Below are 19,117 nucleotides of genomic sequence, written 5' to 3' on the forward strand. Positions count from 1 at the left end.
AATTTATTTTGTTCGAGAAAAATATGGTTTGGAATATGAGAAAAAAATCACAATTTTATACGAAGACAATGATGCATGCATAGCCCAATTGAAGGGAGGATTTATAAAAGGAGATAGAACGAAGTATATTTCACCAAAATTATTCTATACACACGATCTTCAGAAAAATGGTGACATTGATGTGCAACAAATCCGTGACAATCCGGCAAATTTATTCACTAAATCTTTACCAACTTTAACTTTTGAGAAGATGGTGTACAAGATTGGAATGCGGAGACTTAAATATTTTGAACAAGGTTTTCATCAGGAGGAGTAAAATACGCGATATACTCTTTTTTTTTCCTTACTAAGATTTTTTTCCATAGGGTTTTTCTTATAAGGTTTTTAATGAGGCAGCTAGTAATGCCTATTACTAAATATGTGTATTCTTTTTCCTTCACTAGGATGTTTTTCCCAAAGGAGTTTTTCCTAGTAAGGTTTTAACGAGGCATATTATCTTTTAATGAATATCCAAGGGGGAGTGTTATAAATATATTATATTATGAATATTCATTTAGTACTTTGTTGTAAATAAGCTTCCTTAAGAAGTTTATCCATATGAGACTCCGTCGTAAATATGTTTATCTATTTAGTACTCTATTGGAAATAAGCCTTCTGAAGAAACTTATCCTTTCAGTACTCCGTTATGGATAAATATTACCCATGGTCGAAGATTATCTATATCTGGTACAGTAGCATCTTACAATCAGCTTACACAACAACTTAGAGTAATAGCTTACACAACAGTTTACAAGCAGCTTACACAGCAGCTTGCAAACAACTTCCTTTCTTCTATAAATAGAAGAGTTTTCAGTTCATTATGTACAAAAGTTTGAAGTTTGAATAATATATCAGTTTCTCTATACTTGTCCTTACTTTACTGTCTTTATTTTATAATATGTGTTTTATTTTTTGGGTTCCTTTTGTGTTTTATCTTTTCTTCTGCGTCACTTTGTATTTATCTGCAAGAATATGCAGCCCTAATACAAATGCAATTCTTGTAAACTCCACCATTTTATTCTCTTAGAATTTTGCTAGTCTAAAAAAGATAGACCACCTAAACAAAATTCACAAACAGTGGCTCAGAGATGGATTGGTGGGTGTCAATGCCGAAAATTGAACTACATGCCCACCTTAATGGCTCTATCAGAGACTCCACTTTACTGTATGTTACTCTCTTTCTTCATATGATTCTTGGAAAATATAAACAAATATTTCTGTCTGTTGATTTCTTGGGAACAGTTGTTTAAACAGATATTCCTATGTGTTGACTTCTTCTTAGATTCTTGGGAACAAATAAAAAAAGAAAAAAATGGTTCTTGGGTGGTGTTCTTGTTTTGTCCTCCATCTTTCTGGGGTGAAGTTAACTTTTTGTTTTCGAAAATAACAAAGTATTAAACGCCATTTGTGTAGTATTTGCTTGCATTTTGAGTTATGTGTCTGCTGCGGGGAGCACACGGATCTAAGATTATTAGTATATGAGTGTACGACTAAAGAAGGAGTAAAAATTAGTAACACCTCTCTATAATAATATTCTTATATAACAACACTTAACTATAAAAATCAAGCTTTTCCGGAACCAATTTTTATGTTATGTTATAATATATGTTCTCTATAACAACACTTCGCTATAACATCCAAAAATATTCGGAACAAACGAGACTGTTATAGAGAGGTTTAACTGTATTAAGTGGGAATTGATCCTTCTTGCTCTTGGTAAATAATTTAACATTCAACTAAGTGTATCATTCAGCCTTCTTAGGGTATGAGTGCCAATAATTAATATTATACCAATTTTAGAAAATATGTGCATAAAATATCTAATATTGCGGAGAAACTATCGGTTTACATGCGCCCCATAATCTCCCCTATAAATTTGCCCCTGGCTGGGAGTAAAAAAAATGAAGAAAAAAAAAACCTTAAAATTATATCATAAGCGTAGGAATAAGTTTAATTTGATGATTTGATCCAACACTGGAGTTAACTCCCTCAAGTTTGCAAAAGTGGGTCACATCTAGTTCATGGCAAACCCACAATGACTAACAGAAAAAGGTTTATGATTAACTAGAAGTCAATGGTGGAACTAGGAATTCATACAAGGTGATTAAAAAATATACTAGGATGTCACGACTAGAATCTGAACCTGTGATCTTAAAAAAAAGAAGAAATTAACCCCTTTGCGACTACACTAGGAATTATGTCAAGGGATTCAATGAAACATTCATTTTGCCCTATTTGTGCAGTATAACGAAGGAAATTCAATTGAATGCTCTTGCATCCACCTAGCTCGGCTACTGCTGGAAGTCCCTAAACTAAAGAAAATATCCTTAAAGAAAAACTATAGGAAGAAAGGTTTTACCATTGTTGTGATTTGTGAATATGATGCTGATAGTATCATTCACAAGTATTCCGATCATAATCGGCAATAGGCTGTTGTTGAGATAACATTATATCAACAACAACAACAACAACAACAACAACAAGTCCAGTGAAATCTCACAAGTGAGATCTGGGGAGGGTAAAGTATATGCATACCTTACCCCTACCTAATGACGGTAGATAGGATGTTTTCGAAAGACTCTCGACTCAAAAGAAGTGAAAATGAAGCACTAAACAGACAATAGCAACAACAAGGTAATTAAACATGGGCGCAAATAGACATACGTGCAACAACAGATATCCAAAAATACGATACTATAAAAATAGAGTCAGTTTTGCTGGAAATAATGACACAATGTGAAATAGCACGGGGCTAGAAATAGCAAAATACAAGACTAGTATTAATACTACTGGGATGCCTAGACGAAACTCTAGACTGCCCTTAAAACCACAACCCTAATCCCCGACCTCCACACCATTCTATCGAGTGTCATTTTGAGATAGTGTCCATATTTTTTTTTAACACTATCAAAATGTGTTCAAGGGGCATTCCATACAATGAGTTTTTGCTGTTAGTCTTTCTAGATTCTATTAGCCACGAACTATAAGTGATCTGCTTTTGCAAATAGAAGGATCAAGTTAAAATCAACCCCTATATCAACCGTTTTGGTTATTTTCTCTTGCTGGGATATATAAACTCAAATCTTTCAGAGCCCGTTTGGTTGCTTGAGTTGGAGAATTAATCTCCTCATTAAATTCAGCATAACCAATACCTTGGTTGCTTGCTTGAATGAGAACAATTAATCTCCTCATTAAATTTAGCATCATTTATACATTGTTTGGTCGCAATTTTGCATTTTCTTATAAATAATACTCACATAAGTTATCTATGTATTGTTTATGCGGGGGTAAAATGTGAAATAAGAATACGTGTATTAGCGTTGTTGGGATTAGGCTATTTAAAGATAAAATCCCTTTAAAGTAAGTACTTCTTGTATAACATTGTTAATCATTGCATCAGCAATCCTGCATTATTAATCACCACATAAACAATCCATACATTACCAATCCTTGTATATCTATTCCTTGTCCTTCCCATGCGTTGAATTATGTTTTGGCTTTTGGTTTTGGTTTAATTGTATTTTCTGAGAAAAATCTCTGTGGTCCATTCTTTATTTTGCAGGGAACTTGCTAGAGAATTGGGTGACAAGGGCCTCGTAAGTTTTCCTGATGTGGAGCATGTTATCTTAAAACGTAAGCCAATTTCTATCTTGTGCTTTTCATATTAATATGTCAAGCTCATTTTTTTAATTCTTTTTTGGTATCTTGAAACTTGCCTTGAGCTTTTCTCTATGTGATTCAGATGATCGCCCCCTTTCTGAAGTCTTCAAATTGTTTGATTTGATTTACATTCTTACAACTGACCATGAAACAGTAACCAGAATTACTAAAGAGGTACTCTGTTAGTGCAGTAGTCCAGAGTTCATTTCGTGTAATGTATGTTGCAGTTATTTGATTCTCTTTGTTATCATGTCCATAAAAAATTAGGTAATTGAAGATTTTGCTGCTGAAAATGTTGTATACTTGGAGCTAAGGACAACTCCAAAGGTACTTGAATTTTAACATCAGCTTGAATGATAGGTTCCTAATTTATATAATTATTGTGCTTGTATTTACAATGAGACAAAAAGTATTTGTAAAGGAGTAATGTGGTTAGTAAAGATTCATATTGTAATATGGTCAAATTTTTATGACATTTGTCATGACATAATATCCATTATAACAAAATTTGTGGATCATGACATTTGCCATGACATAATATCCACTATTAGGTCAAGGATTTCTTGCTATAAATAGAGGAGCTTCTCCTCATTTGCAAACATACCAATTCAAGAGCTTTTCACTCTTGTCTTTCTTTCTCCTCCTTTATTTCATTATAGAGTATTTTGTAAGAGAGTGAGTGTTGGGAAACACTTGTCTGAACCCTTTCTTTGGAGTGATCTTGTGAGGTTATTCTCTTGGGGTATTTGGTAATTAGAGTATTTACTCTTTTTGTACTCTCTTTTGTACTCTTGTTGGTATAGTGAAATCGCTTCTCTCCGCTTGTGGACTTAGATCACCTTGACCGAACCACGTTAAATTTATGTCTTCTTTATCTTCTTTAATTGCCGTTATTATCAACTTGCATTGTCTTAGTTATTATCATTATAACGCTGTTTGCCTAAATTCCGCACTACCCGATTTTTCGATCCCAACAAATTGGTATTAGAGCCAGATCTAACCGGATTAGTTTAAATAGCCAAAATGACTCTAACAAAGTCTTATGTTGCGAAATTTGACCGAAGTGCAAACTTCGGAATGTGGCAATTAAAGATGGAAGCTATCCTAATTCAGGATGGCTTAAATTTGGCACTGCAAGAAAATGAGAAGATGCCAGATAAAATGACGAACGAGGAGTTTGCCGTCATAGACAAAAAGGCAAAAGCAGGTATTATTTTAAATCTTTCAAATGAGGTTTTGCGTGAAGTTGCATTAGAAAGCTCAGCCAAAGGCATATGAGAAAAGCTTAAAACCCTATATATGAAAAGAACAGTAGAAAACATGCTTTATCTAAAGCAAAAACTCTACAATTTTCGTATGGCTGAAGGTACCTCTATACTTACACATCTTGATACTTTTGATTTTCTTCTTATGGATTTAAGTAACATAGATGTTGAAATCAAATATGAGGATCAAGTTGTGTTATTGCTTGTTTTCTTACCCGAGCCGTTTAAACATATAAGAGATACTATGCTTTATGGAAAGGATAATATCTCTTATAAAGATATCAAATCTATTTTGAAATCAAAAGAACAAATAGATAGAGATATTACTGCGGATACTAGTGAGAACAAATGGGAAGGCTTATTCATAAGAGGTAGATCCAATAAGAAAGATTCAAGTAGTGAGAAACCTAAATCAAGGTCAAAATCCAGATATAGAAATTTCATGTGCAAATATTGTCATAAGAAAGGTCACATTATTTTTGAATGCTTTAAATTGAAAAACAAAGAAAAGCATACAGAAAACAAAAATGAGCACAAAAATACTGACACTGCCAAAACAAGTGTAGCTGCTGATGAGACTGAGGGAACTATTTTTTTAGCAACTAATAATAGTTTCAAATCTAACAATGAGTGGATTTTAGATTTGAGTTGTTCTTATCACATGTGTCCCAGTCGGGATTTATTTACCACATATGAATCTATTGGAGGTGGAGTTGTCTTGATGGGCAACAATGCTGCCTGCAAAGTTATTGGAAAATGTACAGTCCGAATCAAAATGCACGATGGTGTGGTGAGAATCCTCACCGATGTTAGACATGTTCCTGACTTAAAGAAAAATCTCATCTTTTTAGGCACTCTAGAATCTCTTGGGTGCAAGTACATATGTGAAGGTGGAGTTCTGAAAATTTCTCATGGTGCTCTTGTGATAATGAAAGCACGCAGATCTAGTATGCTGTATATTCTTTTGGGATCTACTGTTACAGGTGCTGCTGCAGTTTCAATATCAGATAAATCAGATTCTGACATCACCAAATTGTGGCACATGCAATTGGGGCATATGAGTGAAAAAGGTCTTTCCATCCTCAGTAAAAAGGTCTCTTATGTGGCCAAAGTACTGAAAATATGGAGTTCTGTGAACATTGTGTGTTCGGGAAGCAGAAAAAAGTCAGCTTCAAATCTCCAGCGATTCATAGAACAAAAAGTAATTTGGATTACATTTATTCAGATTTTTTGGGGTTCTTCACGTACCCCATCAAAAGGTGGTGCCAGGTATATGTTAACTTTCATTGATGATTATTCAATGAAAGTTTGGGTTTATTTCCTGAAAAATAAAAGTGATGTTTTCTTAAATTTCAAACAATGGAAAGTTTTGATTGAGAAGCAAACAGGAAAACAGGTTAAGCGACTTAGAACAGATAATGACTTGGAATTTTGTAATGATGAATTCAACGAATTTTGCAAGAATGAAGGAATTGCTCGACATCGTACTGTGTGAATGACACCTCAGCAAAATGGTATGGCGGAAAGGATGAATAGAACTCTTTTGGAAAGGGCTCGTTGCATGATTTCAAATGCTGGGTTGACAAACACCTTTTGGGCAGAAGCTATCTCTACAACTTGTTATATTGTCAACCGAGCTCCTTCTGCACCTTTGAACTTTAAGACTCCAGAGGAAATGTGGTCAGGTACTCATGCTAATTATTCTGATTTAAAGATATTTGGTTACCCTGCATACATGCATGTAAATGATGGAAAATTAGACCCAAGGGCTAAAAAGTGCATTTTCCTTGGGTATGCATCTGGGGTGAAAGGATACCGACTATGGTATCCTGATCCCTCGACACCAAAATTTATAATTAGCAGAGATGTAACCTTTGATGAATCCTCTATGTTGCATTCTAGAAACGAGTCTTCTAGTTCTTGTAATACAGATAAAGGAAAGAGTACACATAACCAGGTGGAGATTGAGATTGGCATTCCTTCTGAGCCAAGCTCATCAACTTTAGAGCAAAATACAGTTGAAACTCCTGAAGTTGAGACAGAAGCTGAAATTCTTGAAGTTGACACTCCTGAAGTTGAACCAGAAGAAGATGAGTATTCTATAGCCAAACATAGACCAATAAGAGAAGGTAAACAACCATTAAGGTTTGGAGATTATGTTGCATTTGCTTTTTCAGTTGCACAGGAAACTGAAGAAATTGAAGAGCCATCAAAATATTCATAAGCAGTTTCTGGTGCTGATTTAACCAAGTGGCTGATTGCAATGAATGAAGAAATTGAGTCTCTCCACAAGAATAGTACTTGGTCTTTTGTGAATCCGCCATCAGGAAAAAAGAATTGTTAGTTGCAAATGGGTCTTCAAGAAAAAGGATGGCATTCAAGGGGTTGAAGATGCAAGGTATAAGGCATGATTAGTTGCAAAGGGCTATAGTCAGGTACAAGGATAGTTTCTCGCCTGTTGTTAAACATAGTTCTATTCGTGTCTTGCTTGCCTTCGTTTCCATGTATGATTTGAAATTAAAACAACTTGACGTTAAGACAACTTTCTTATATGGCGAACTTGAGGAACAAATATACATGCATCAGCCCGAAGGATTTGAAATTGAGGAAAAGAAGATCACGTTTGCTTGTTGAAGAAATTCTTGTACGAATTAAAGCAGTTTCCAAGACAATGGTATAAAAGGTTTGATTCCTTTATGTTGGGTCATGGTTATTCGAGGAGCATGTATGATAGTTGTGTTTAGTTCCGAAAGTTCTATTATTATTTGTTGATGACATGCTCATTGCTGCTAAGGATTTAACAGAAATTCACAATTTGAAAAGTCAGCTGAAAAGTAAATTTGAGATGAAAGATTTGGGAGCAGCTAAGAAAATCCTTGGCATGGAGATCAAAAGAGATCGAAAAGCCAACAGGATATTTCTGACCCAGAAGAAGTACTTGGAGAAAGTCTTGGAGAGGTTTGGCATGAAAGATGTTAAACCAGTTAGTACCCCTCTTGCTGTTCATTTTAAGTTATCAGCTGCTCAGTCCCAACAGTCAGAGGAAAAAGAGAGGTACATGTCACAAGTTCCTTATTCCAGTGCAGTCGGCAGTATTATGTATGCAATGGTTTGTACACGTCCAGACATTTCACAAGCAGTGAGCGTGATAAGCCGACATATGGCTTGCCCTGGTAAAGTACATTGGCATGCTGTGAAATGGATTCTCAGATACTTGCGAGGTACTTCAAACACATGTTTGGAATTTGGGAGAAATACTAACACTTTGGTTGGTTTTATAGACTCAGATTATGCAGGTGATCTTGACAAAATAAGATCACTGACAGGCTATGTATTTTGCATTGGTGGTTGCGCTATTAGTTAGAAAGCTACATTACAACATGTAGTAGCTTTATCTACTACCGAAGCAGAATATATGGCAGTGACCGAGGCGATCAAAGAAGCTTTATGGTTGAATGGTCTATTTGCGGAACTCAGTTTACACCAAGGTGGTATTACCATTTTCTGTGATAGTCAAAGTGCCATTCACTTGACTAAAGATCAAATGTATCATGAGAGGATGAATCACATTGATATAAAGTATCATTTCATCCGAGAAACCATTGCTGAAGGAAAAGTCCCTGTTTCGAAGATCAACACTAGAGACAATCCTGCTGACATGTTCACAAAACCTCTTCCAGTGTCTAAGTTCAAACTTTGCCTGAACTTGATTGACATTTATGAAGAATGATTTTGCCCATTGGGGTTTTTGCGGAGAAGGTGGAGCAAAGTTACTATATATAAGCCGAAATTAGGCAAAGGTGGAGATTTGTAATATGACCAAATTTTCTTGACATTTGCCATGACATAATATCTATTATAACAAAATTTGTAGATCATGACATTTTGCCATGACATAATATCCACTATTAGGCCAAGGATTTCATGCTATAAATAGAGGAGCTTCTTCTCATTTGCAAACACACCAATTCAAGAGTTTTTCACTCTTGTCTTTCTTTCTCCTCCTTTATTTCATTATAGAGTATTTTGCAAGAGAGTGGGTGTTGAGAAATACTTGTGTGAAACCTTTCTTTGGAGTGATTTTGTGAGGTTATTCTCTTGGGGTATTTGGTAATTAGAGTATTTACTTTAATTTTGTACTCTCTTTTGTACTCTTGTTGGTATAGTAAAATCGATTCTCTCCGCTTGTGGACGTAGGTCACCTTGACCGAATCACGTTAAATTTGTGTCTTCTTTATCTTCTTTAATTGACGTTATTATCAACTTGCATTGTCTTTGTTATTATCATTATAACGTTTGGCTAAACTCCGCACTACCCGGTTTTCCGATCCTAACACATATAGGTGACTCCAACTTGTTTGGGATTTAGGCGTATTTGTTGTTGTTGTTGTTGTTGTTTAGTCATAGTGAATTAATTGGGACGATTGTGACAAGTCAGCTGTCAGCTGGAGTGTGCCTGGCATTTGAAAAATGAAATTATAATAGCAAGCATAACACGGTTGAATTAAGTGAACTAGATGATTGACATGGCGTTTTGCTGTTAGCTTCATTTAGCTCATTACCACTAGTTTCTGGAAATAACTATGTGGTAAAAGGATATATAAACAGGAAATATGGATGCAAATGCATCTTTACATATTTGATCCTGTGTATCCTGTTCCTACTTTTTAAGGAAATTAGTTCACAACTCCAAAAGGCTTCTTCACATATTACTGTTCAAGCTCATTCATTTGATACAATTCTGATATTTGTAGATCTTATTTTATATATATGTCTTTTCTGCAGAAGAATGTTTCCAAAGGGATGAACAAGAGGTCATACATAGAAGCAGTTTTGGAGGGTTTAAGAGCTGTTACTACCATCGAAGTTGATTTTTTCAGTGAACCTAATATTGATTGTCAAGCTAATGGCGGTATTTATGCTCGGAGTGAGGGTAATGCTAGCAATGGTACAGGAAGAAAGAAAATATTTGTCAGACTTCTACTTAGTATTGATCGTCGTGAATCCACTGAAGCTGCAATGGAAACGGTATGTTTTTGTATCTGATGTATAAAGACGCTATAGGTTTATATATGTTGCTTAAAGTGCTAGGCTTGATAAGTTCTTTGTGGTTGGTGAAGGTTAAGCTTGCTCTGGAAATGAGACATCTGGGGGTAGTGGGTATTGACCTATCCGGAAATCCTATCATTGGTGAATGGTACTATTTTGCTCGGAAAAGATTTTCTATTGCATACTAATCTTGCCTTGCATTGACGATATAGCCTATAAAGGTTTGAATTTCTAGATACGTTTTTCTTTGTAGGCTAACCTTTCTGCCCGCTTTGGAGTTTGCTAAAGAGCAAGGACTTCTGATCACCCTTCATTGTGGCGAGGTGCATCTGACTTCAGTAGTTTTTCTGTCTTTTCTCAGTGTCACACTGCCATCTCTCTTTAGGTACCCAATCCGGTGGAAATCCACGCGATGCTAGATTTTCTCCCTGCAAGAATTGGCCATGCTTGTTGCTTTGGAGAGGAAGAATGGGCAAAGCTAAAATCTTTAAAGATACCGGTTAGTAATATTGCATGCGTATTATCAGATTTCTCTAGGACATTTATCTTTTGATACAATAGAGTCATACATATCAATGATTGAGCTAAATTACTTAACCAAATGTCCTTCTCTTTTCTAGAATGGAATGTATGCTTGGTCAGTTTCTCCTCCTTTTATAGCCTTGCGTATTTTCTAGGCTAAGAATGCTGCTAGACGTTTCCATCTAGAATTCTATCATGATAATCAAGATGCAGAATTTTCTTTGGCCATGCAATATTTTGATGTTGGACTAAAGTTCTCTTGGCCTACTGATCCTTCTAGTTTTATCACATTTGGCGTTTTATGTCGTTGTAGGTTGAAATTTGCTTGACTTCAAATATCAGAACTGAAACAATATCTTCTCTGGATATTCATCATTTTGGTGAGGTTTCTGATACTCTTTAGACTGTTTTGTGTTGTATCTAAATCTAGGAAAAACAGAAATGTACACCTTCAGTCCACTGTCCTGTTATCACTTACGAACTTTGAGAAAGTTGTTTCTTTACTTATGATATTAACTATTTAAATCAAGTACATAACCCTTAGCTTTGACTTGCACAGCTGATTTATATAATAGTGGACATCCAATTGTCCTATGCACTGACGATTCAGGGGTGTTCTCTACCAGCGTATCTGGCGAATACAGCCTTGCTTCTTCTGCTTTTGGTATGTATTATTTACTGCCAATATACCTAGTCGGCTTTTAGATTAAGCTCTCTCTAACTTTTGTTTTACATTTTAAAGGTATACAAAAGAGAGAGATGTTCCAGCTAGCTAGGAATGCCATTAATTTTATTTTTGCTGGTGACAAAGTAAAACAGGAGCTGGAACAATTGTTTGATTTAGCTGCAAAGAGCCTAGAGTTCTGATGAGAAATGTATCAAATGAACAGGATAGTTTTTAGTTGTCATTTTTATTGTTATTGGACTGAAGGGCTTAAATGAAGCGACGTAGAAAGTGGTGATTCATATAGCCGGCCCAATTTGCTTGAGATTGAGGCGTTGTTGGTTGTGTCGCTTGTGTCTTCTGTAATATTTTTTGGTACCTTCTGAAGACTTCCAAATATGCAATTCAGTGTTGTATTTGGTGTTACTTCTTGTTGTATTGGAGCTTGATATTAGCTTGATTGGTAGCTGAACGAAATCCCATATTCGTAGCTGAGAAGATTTAGAACCTAAAATAAAGTGTAGGATCTCTTAATGGTGTGGGGCTTTTTGAGGAAAACCGTGTTGTTTTGGCCCAAAGCGGCAATATACATTATCTTTGGGCCGACTTAGCTCAACATTTTCATTATGTAATTCTTCTGTTTAGGTTTAAGCAAAATCATTATTGTGAGAATTGAAACATAATACTATATATAAAATTTTGAAGTAAAATGATGGAATAGCAGGAATAAACCATCAGGATCGGAATTCTTTGAAGAGAGCATATCAGGTAAAGGCACTGATCTTACTTCAAAGAGAGCATGATAGAGCGAGAGTTGATTCTTGTTTACTAAATTTTCGGGAAATAACGAACATCAATGAACTTCAAAATTAGCAACCAAAATTTTGGTCTTCTGCAAACGCATTCTGTAATGTAACAATATGCAAAAATGCTCTGCGTCCCATACTTTGGCGCATCATTAGTCTTGCCGTACTTCTCTTCTCTAGAAGCATGTTGAGATGAAGTTGATGTTTGGAGAGGAATCACACAATTTGTCAAGTTTGGCTTGTTTGGTCTTTTTTTTTTTGTAACGACCCGTCCGGTTGAGTATTTTAACCTCGTTCCCCTATTTATTGCCTCCTCTATGTTATACTGTAGTTATGTGACTTGCCGTGATGTTTGGTTTGGTTTCAGGTGAGTTTCGGAGTGAATTGGGACACTTAATTCCAAAGTTGGAAGCTTAAGTTGAAAGAGTTGATTGAAATTTGACTTTTGTGTAGACGACTCCGAAATGGATTTTGACGTTTCCGGTAAGCGTGTTCGGATATTGATCTGGAGGTCCGTAGGTCGTTTTGGCTTGAATTGGCGAAAGTTAGAAAGTTGAAGGTTTAGAAGTTCGACCGAGAGTTGACTTTATTGATATTGAGGCCGGATTCCGAAAGTTGGAATAGGTCTGTTGACTTGTGTGCAAAATTTGAGGTCAATCAGAGTTGGTTTGGTATAAATCGCCGTTAGTTTTGGAAGTTGGATGTTCATGGTTTCAATAGGTTTGAATTGAGTTGCGATTAGTAGAATCGATGTTGTTTGATGTGATTTTTGGCCTCGAATAGGTTCGTTATGTGTTTTGGAACTTGATGGCATGTTTGGACGGGGTCCCGGGGCCCCAGATGTGTTTCAGGTTGAATCAGATTCATTTGGCGACTTGGAAGATTTTTATGCCTGCTGAAGTGTGGTGCATTCGCACCTGCGCAATTTAGGCTGCAGGTGTGGCAAAAGCGACAGGAGCGGCTCATTGGCCTCAGATGCGAGATTTGGGCTGGGGAGCTGGGTCCGCAGGTACGGAGGATCTTTGCGCAGGTGCACAACCACAGATGCGGATTTCTTTTACAGATCGGAGTTTGGTATGTTGGTTTAGGACCGCATCATTTTCCGCAAAAGCGGACGTGCAGAAGCGCGTGGGTGTCCGCAGAAGCGAGAGCATCGGTGCGCGTTGTGGGCCGCAGAAGCAGAATTTGCTGGGCTTAGTTGAGGCCGCAACTGTGATGGATTATTCCGCAGGTGCAGGGTTGCAATGGAAACTGGAAGGCCGGAGGTGTGGAATGCCTGGCCAGAAAAAGGAGAAGATCGAGAGTTAGAGTTATTTTTCACCCTTTGAGTTAGAGAGCTCGATTTTGGTCAATTTTGAGTGAGATTTTCAAGGAGTTGATCATGGTAAGTGTTTTTTACTTGGATTTGCTTATTATTCATGAAACCATCATTATTTTTATCACTTAATTAGTGTTTTGAGTTGAAAAAATTGGGATAATTTGTGAAAAACTTCATAAGCTTTATTTTGAGGATTTGAAGGTCCATTTGAGGTCGGAATTGAATAATTTTTGTATAGTTTGACTCGTTATTGAATGAGTGTTCGAATTTTGTAAGTTTGGTCGGGTTCCAAGATGCAAGCCTGGGGTTGACTTTTTGATTTTCTTTAAAAATTATAATTTTATTATCTAGAATAGTTTCCTATGGTTTGTATTTATGGTATAAAGTTATTTTGGCTAGATACGATCCGTTCGGAGTTGGAAATTCGTGGAAAAAGCTTACTAGTGGATTGAGTTAGCTTTTTTGAGGTAAGTATCTCGCCTAACTTTATGTGGAAAAAATTACCCCTTAGGATTTGGGATTAATTATGTCCTTGTGCTATGTGAAAGTCGTGTACGCAAGGTGACGAGTGGGTACATGGGTCGTATGTGGTATTTGACCGGTTTAGGCTACTTAGACTCTTTTCATGCTTTAATTGAAATGTCATATCATGTTCTAAATTCTCATAGTCAATATATTCTTACTTGTATTAGTCTATCTTTACATGCTTTAAATGACTTGTTTAATACTTGTTCTATATCCTACTTGATAAATTGCTCTCATGCTTTATTTAAACTCGTTGCCCCTTTTATTGTTACATGTTATCTCTTTCATTATTGATTATCATTATTTGAAGTCATTGTACATGTTATCTCTTTCATTGTTGATTATCATTATTTGAAGTCATTGTTACAAGTTATCTCTTTCATTGATATTATTCTTATTTGAAGTCATGGTATCTCTCCCGTTGTGAATTATTTGTATTTAGTTCGTGGTTACACATTATTTTTTCTCATTGTTGAGTTATTGGTATTGAGATTGTGAAAGCCGTATCACTTTGAGGCGAAGTTGCCAATTGTTGAGATGCCTTTCTTGTTAAGAATTTTACATTTATTGTTATTGTTGATATTCTTGTACACGTTGTGGTGGAGCCATGAGCTATTGTTGTGAAAACATTGATATTGTGATTGTTGATAAGTTATGACATATGGGCACTTGTGGTGCGAGTCGTTGTTGTAATGTGATATTGACGCGCATGCGGCGATATAAGGCTAGGGGTTAATGTGCATGCGGCAGCATAAGGTGAGACTTATGTGCGTGTTGCTTCTAGGGGAACTACATGAAGCCACACAACGTCATAAGGTGGGCTAAATTGCATGTAGCTATTTCGGGCAAAAATATTTTCAAATCTAATTTAAATGTAAGGCTCACGCGGCGGTATAAGGAAAGATTGTGATTGAAATTGTAAATTGTGAATACGAGGCGGTACCACGGTTGTGATTCTTGATATGTACACGAGGCGGTACCTCGGTGGTGATTCTTATTGTATGCAAAGTGGTACCTCATTGTGATTCTTGTTGTTTAATCTTGTTGCAAAGAGTTTTTGGGTGAGAACACTTCTTGTTGTTTTGTTCTTCCTTGTTCTATCAGTCATTGTTCGTATACGATCATTATGGTTCTCTTTGATTGATTTCTTTATGTTATTTCCATGCTTACTATTCTGATGTTAGTTCATGGTATTAACTTGTTTCGTATCAGTTATTTCTCCGCCTTCCATCATTTATCCTTATTATATTTCGTACTATTTATTTATATCCTAGTAGGTATCTTGACCTGGCCTCGTCACTACTCTACCGAGGTTAGGCTTGATACTTACTAGGTACTGTTGTGGTGTATTCATACTACGCTTCTGCACATCTTTTTGTGCAGATCCAGGTACATTTGCTCGTGTCGGACGTTAGTGATCGTCTGTTAGCTATTTTACGGAGATTTCAAGGTATGCCTGCTCGGTATCCGCAGGCCTCATAGTCACCTTCCTTTATCATTACTTCCTATTGTATTTTCATTTAGACAGTGATGTAGTGGACATTTTAGCTTACTATGTAGAGCTTATGACTCAGTTCCACCGGTTTTGGGGAGTGTATTGTTGAGATTCTATTTCAGGAGATTATATCAATGTATCATACTTGTTTTAGTATTTTGTTAATTATTTATGTCAGGTTATTGTTAAATGTTAGGCTTACCTAGTCGTAGACAGTAGGTGCCATCACGACATCTTATGGAGGGAAATTGGGGTCATAACAAGTTGGTATCAGAGCTCTAGGTTCATAGGTGTTACGAGTCATAAGCAGGTTTAGTAGAGTCAGACGTCTGTACTTATCTTCGAGAGGCTACAGAACTGTTAGGAAAACTTCACTTCTTTGATTCCATATTGTGCGAATTGGTTGACTTTAAAAAAAAACTAAATTTTAACTTTCTATTCTCTCATAGATGGTGAGGACACGCACTGCTGGATCCGACGATCAGAAACCCGCACCCCCTGCTAGAGCTGCGAGAGGCCGGGTACGGGGTAGAGGCCAAAGAGGGGCACGAGGTGCAGCCATAGCACCTGCCCAAGATGCGATAGAGGAGTCACTAGTAGCTCTAGTTAGGGGGCAGACACCCGAGGCGCCTGTTGCCACCATTGTACTTTAGGAGACCCTCGCACAGTTCTTGAGCATGTTCGATACCTTAGCTCAGGCGGGGTTGATTCCACTTGCACCAGCCATATCTCAGGCTGGGGGTGGAGCTCAGACTCCCGCGGCCCGTACCGCAGAGCAGCGGGTCCAGGTTGATCAGGTTCCAGAGGTTATACTAGTACAACCTGTTGTTCCGATTTAGCCTGCGGTTGGGGCAACAACATTCGAGGAGGAGCAGCTTAGGCTTAAGAGGTTCAGAAAGTATCACCCTCCTACTTTTAGTGGTTTGTTTTCAAAGGATGCACATGATTTTCTAGAGGAGTGCCACCGTATTCTCCGCACCATGGGTATTGTGGAGACGAGTGGGCTTGATTTTACTATATTCCAGCTGTCGGGAGCAGTGTATCAGTGGTGGTGAGTGTAAAAGGAGCGTAGCCCCGCCGATGCAGCTTCACCTACATGGACTAGATTTTTAGAGTTATTCTTGAGAGAGTTTGTTCCTCAGACCCTTAGGGATGCATGGCGCACGAAGTTTGAGCAGCTGCGCTAGATTACTATGACAGTGTCAGAGTATGCTGTCCGATTTAGTGATTTGTGCAAACATGCACCTGCCTTGGTTTCTACAGTCAGAGAGCGAGTTCGTCGATTTATCGAGGGGCTCAACTATGGTATTAGATTTGGCATGACTCGAGAGTTGAAGACAAATACCCCATATCAGCAGGTGGTAGAGATTGCACGGAGGTTGGAGGGTATACGGGGCTGTGAGAGAGAGGACAAAGAGGCAAAGAGGCCTCGGGTTACGGGAGGATTTAGTGGTGGTCACGCTGCAACTACAGCCCGTCATGGTAGAGGCTTTGTGAGCCGTCCAGTTCACTCAGCACTTCCAACTTCTAGCGGTGCTCCGGTTGTTCCGAAGTCTCAGGGTGCACATTTTGCTCAGCCACTTTCTTGTGCGCCTCTGGCATGGGGTGCTTTCAGTGGTCAGTCCAAGAAATCAGGCCCGAGTCAGTCCCAACAGTGACGCCTAACGAGAGATTTATTCAAGTGTGGTGATACCCATCATATGGTTAGAGACTGCCCCAGACTTAGGAGGGGTGCACCTCCATAGAATACTCAGGCTCCACAGATTCAGTCAAGTCTACAGATTTCTTAGGCCATGGTTGCTGCCCCAGTTGCCGCTCCACCTGCACAGCCATTTAGGTATGGGGGACGGGCAGGTAGAGGTCACCCTAGAGGGGGAGGCTAGGCCAGATTCTATGCTTTTCCGGGTAGGATAGAGGCAGTCGCTTCAGACGCAGTCATTATAGGTATGGTTCCGGTTTGCTATAGAGATGCATCAGTCTTATTTGATCCAGGATCCACTTATTCATATGTGTCATCTTACTTTGCTCAGTACTTGGATATATCTTGTGATTCTTTGAGTTCTCATGTTTGTGTGTCTACGCCTATGGGAGATTCTATTATTGTGGACCGTGTGTATCGGTTATATTTATTTGTTATTGGTGGTTTTGAGACCATAGTTGATCTATTGTTACTTAGTATGGTAGACTTTGATGTTATCTTGGGCATGGATTGGTTGTCACCCTATCATGCTATTCTGGATTATCACGCCAAGACTGTGACATTGGCTATTCTAGGTTTGCCATGGTGAGAGTGGAGGGGTTTGTTAGATTATGTTCCTAGTAGGGTTGTGTCATTTCTAAAGGCTCAACGGATAGTAGATAAGGGGTGTGATGCTTATCTAGCCTTTCTGAGAGATTTCAATGCTCATACTCCTACCGTTAAGTCAGTTCCGGTAGTGAGAGACTTCCCAGATGTATTTTCAGTAGATCTTCCGGGCATACCGCCCGATAGAGATATCGATTTTGGTGTTGACTTGTTACCCGCACCCAACCTATTTCTATTCCACCATATCGTATGGCCCTAGCGGAGTTGAAGGAGTTAAATGAGCAGTTACAAGAGTTGCTTGATAAGGGTTTCATTCGGCCTAGTGTGTCACTTTGGGGTGCTCCAGTCTTGTTTGTGAAGAATAAAGATGGTTATATGTGCATGTGTTCGATTATCGGCAGTTGAACAAGGTTACAATGAAAAATAGGTATCCATTGCCCCACATTGATGACTTATTTGATCAGCTACAGGGTGCCAGAGTGTTCTCAAAGATTGATTTGCGGCCAGGTTATCATCGGCTGAAGATTCGGGATTCGGATATTTCGAAGACTGCCTTTAGGACTTGGTATGGTCATTATGATTCCCTATGAAGTCATTTGGGTTGTCCAACGCCCCAACAACATTTGTGCGCTTGATAGAACAGTGTATTCCAGCCATATCTTAATTTAATTGTCATTATGTTTATTGACGACATCCTGGTGTACTCCCGTAGCCGGGAAGACCATGAGTAGCATTTGAGGATCATGCTCCAAACCTTGAGAGAATAGAAGTTGTATGCAAAATTCTCAAAGTGTGAATTTTGGCTTGATTCAGTGGCATTTTTGGGTCATGTGGTGTCGAGTGAAGGGATCAGGGTAGATCCAACGAATATTTAGGCAGTTCAGAGTTGGCCCAGGCCGTCTTCAGCTACTGAGATCCGGAGTTTCCTTGGTTTGGTCGGATATTATCGCCATGTCGTAGAGGATTTCTCATCTATTGCTGTACCTATGACCAGATTGACCCAAAAGGGTTCTCTTTTCAGATTGTTCGACGAGTGTGAGTTCAAATTTCAGAAGCTCAAGACTGCATTGACTACAGCTCTAGTGTTGGTGTTTCGTACAAGTTCAAGATCATATATCGTGTATTGTGATGCGTCGCATATTGGGCTTGGTGCGGTAGTGATGTAGGATGGTAGGTTGATTGCCTACGCATCTAGGTAGTTGAAGGTTCATGAGAAGAGTTATCCTGTTCACGACTTGGAGCTAGCAGCAATTGTTCATGCATTGAAGAACTGCCGGCATTATTTGTACGGTGTCCCATGGGAGGTCTATACTGACCACCGGAGTCTACATCATCTGTTCAAGCAGAAGGATCTTAATTTGCGGCAGCAGAGATGGTTAGAATTGCTTAAGGACTATGATATCACTATTCCATATCATCCCAGGAAAGCCAATGTAGTGGCCGATGCCTTGAGTCAAAGAGAGGAGAGT

General features: G+C 38.1%; 1 protein-coding gene across 1 annotated transcript; it reads left to right on the top strand.

Annotated features, from left to right (window-relative positions):
• Positions 1 to 1,024: 1,024 nt before the first annotated feature.
• LOC107794872 (N6-mAMP deaminase-like) lies at positions 1,025 to 11,856 on the top strand. Its single transcript, XM_075246574.1, has 11 exons — positions 1,025 to 1,204; positions 3,602 to 3,672; positions 3,782 to 3,873; positions 3,967 to 4,026; positions 9,750 to 9,992; positions 10,085 to 10,161; positions 10,267 to 10,336; positions 10,399 to 10,512; positions 10,849 to 10,915; positions 11,095 to 11,199; positions 11,278 to 11,856. The coding sequence occupies exons 1-11, from the start codon at positions 1,128 to 1,130 to the stop codon at positions 11,400 to 11,402; spliced, it is 1,101 nt and encodes a 366-aa protein (XP_075102675.1). The 5' UTR covers positions 1,025 to 1,127; the 3' UTR covers positions 11,403 to 11,856.
• Positions 11,857 to 19,117: the final 7,261 nt, after the last annotated feature.

This window comes from Nicotiana tabacum, chromosome 23, assembly GCF_000715075.1.
Source record: "Nicotiana tabacum cultivar K326 chromosome 23, ASM71507v2, whole genome shotgun sequence".
NCBI classification, from domain to species: Eukaryota; Viridiplantae; Streptophyta; class Magnoliopsida; order Solanales; family Solanaceae; genus Nicotiana; species Nicotiana tabacum.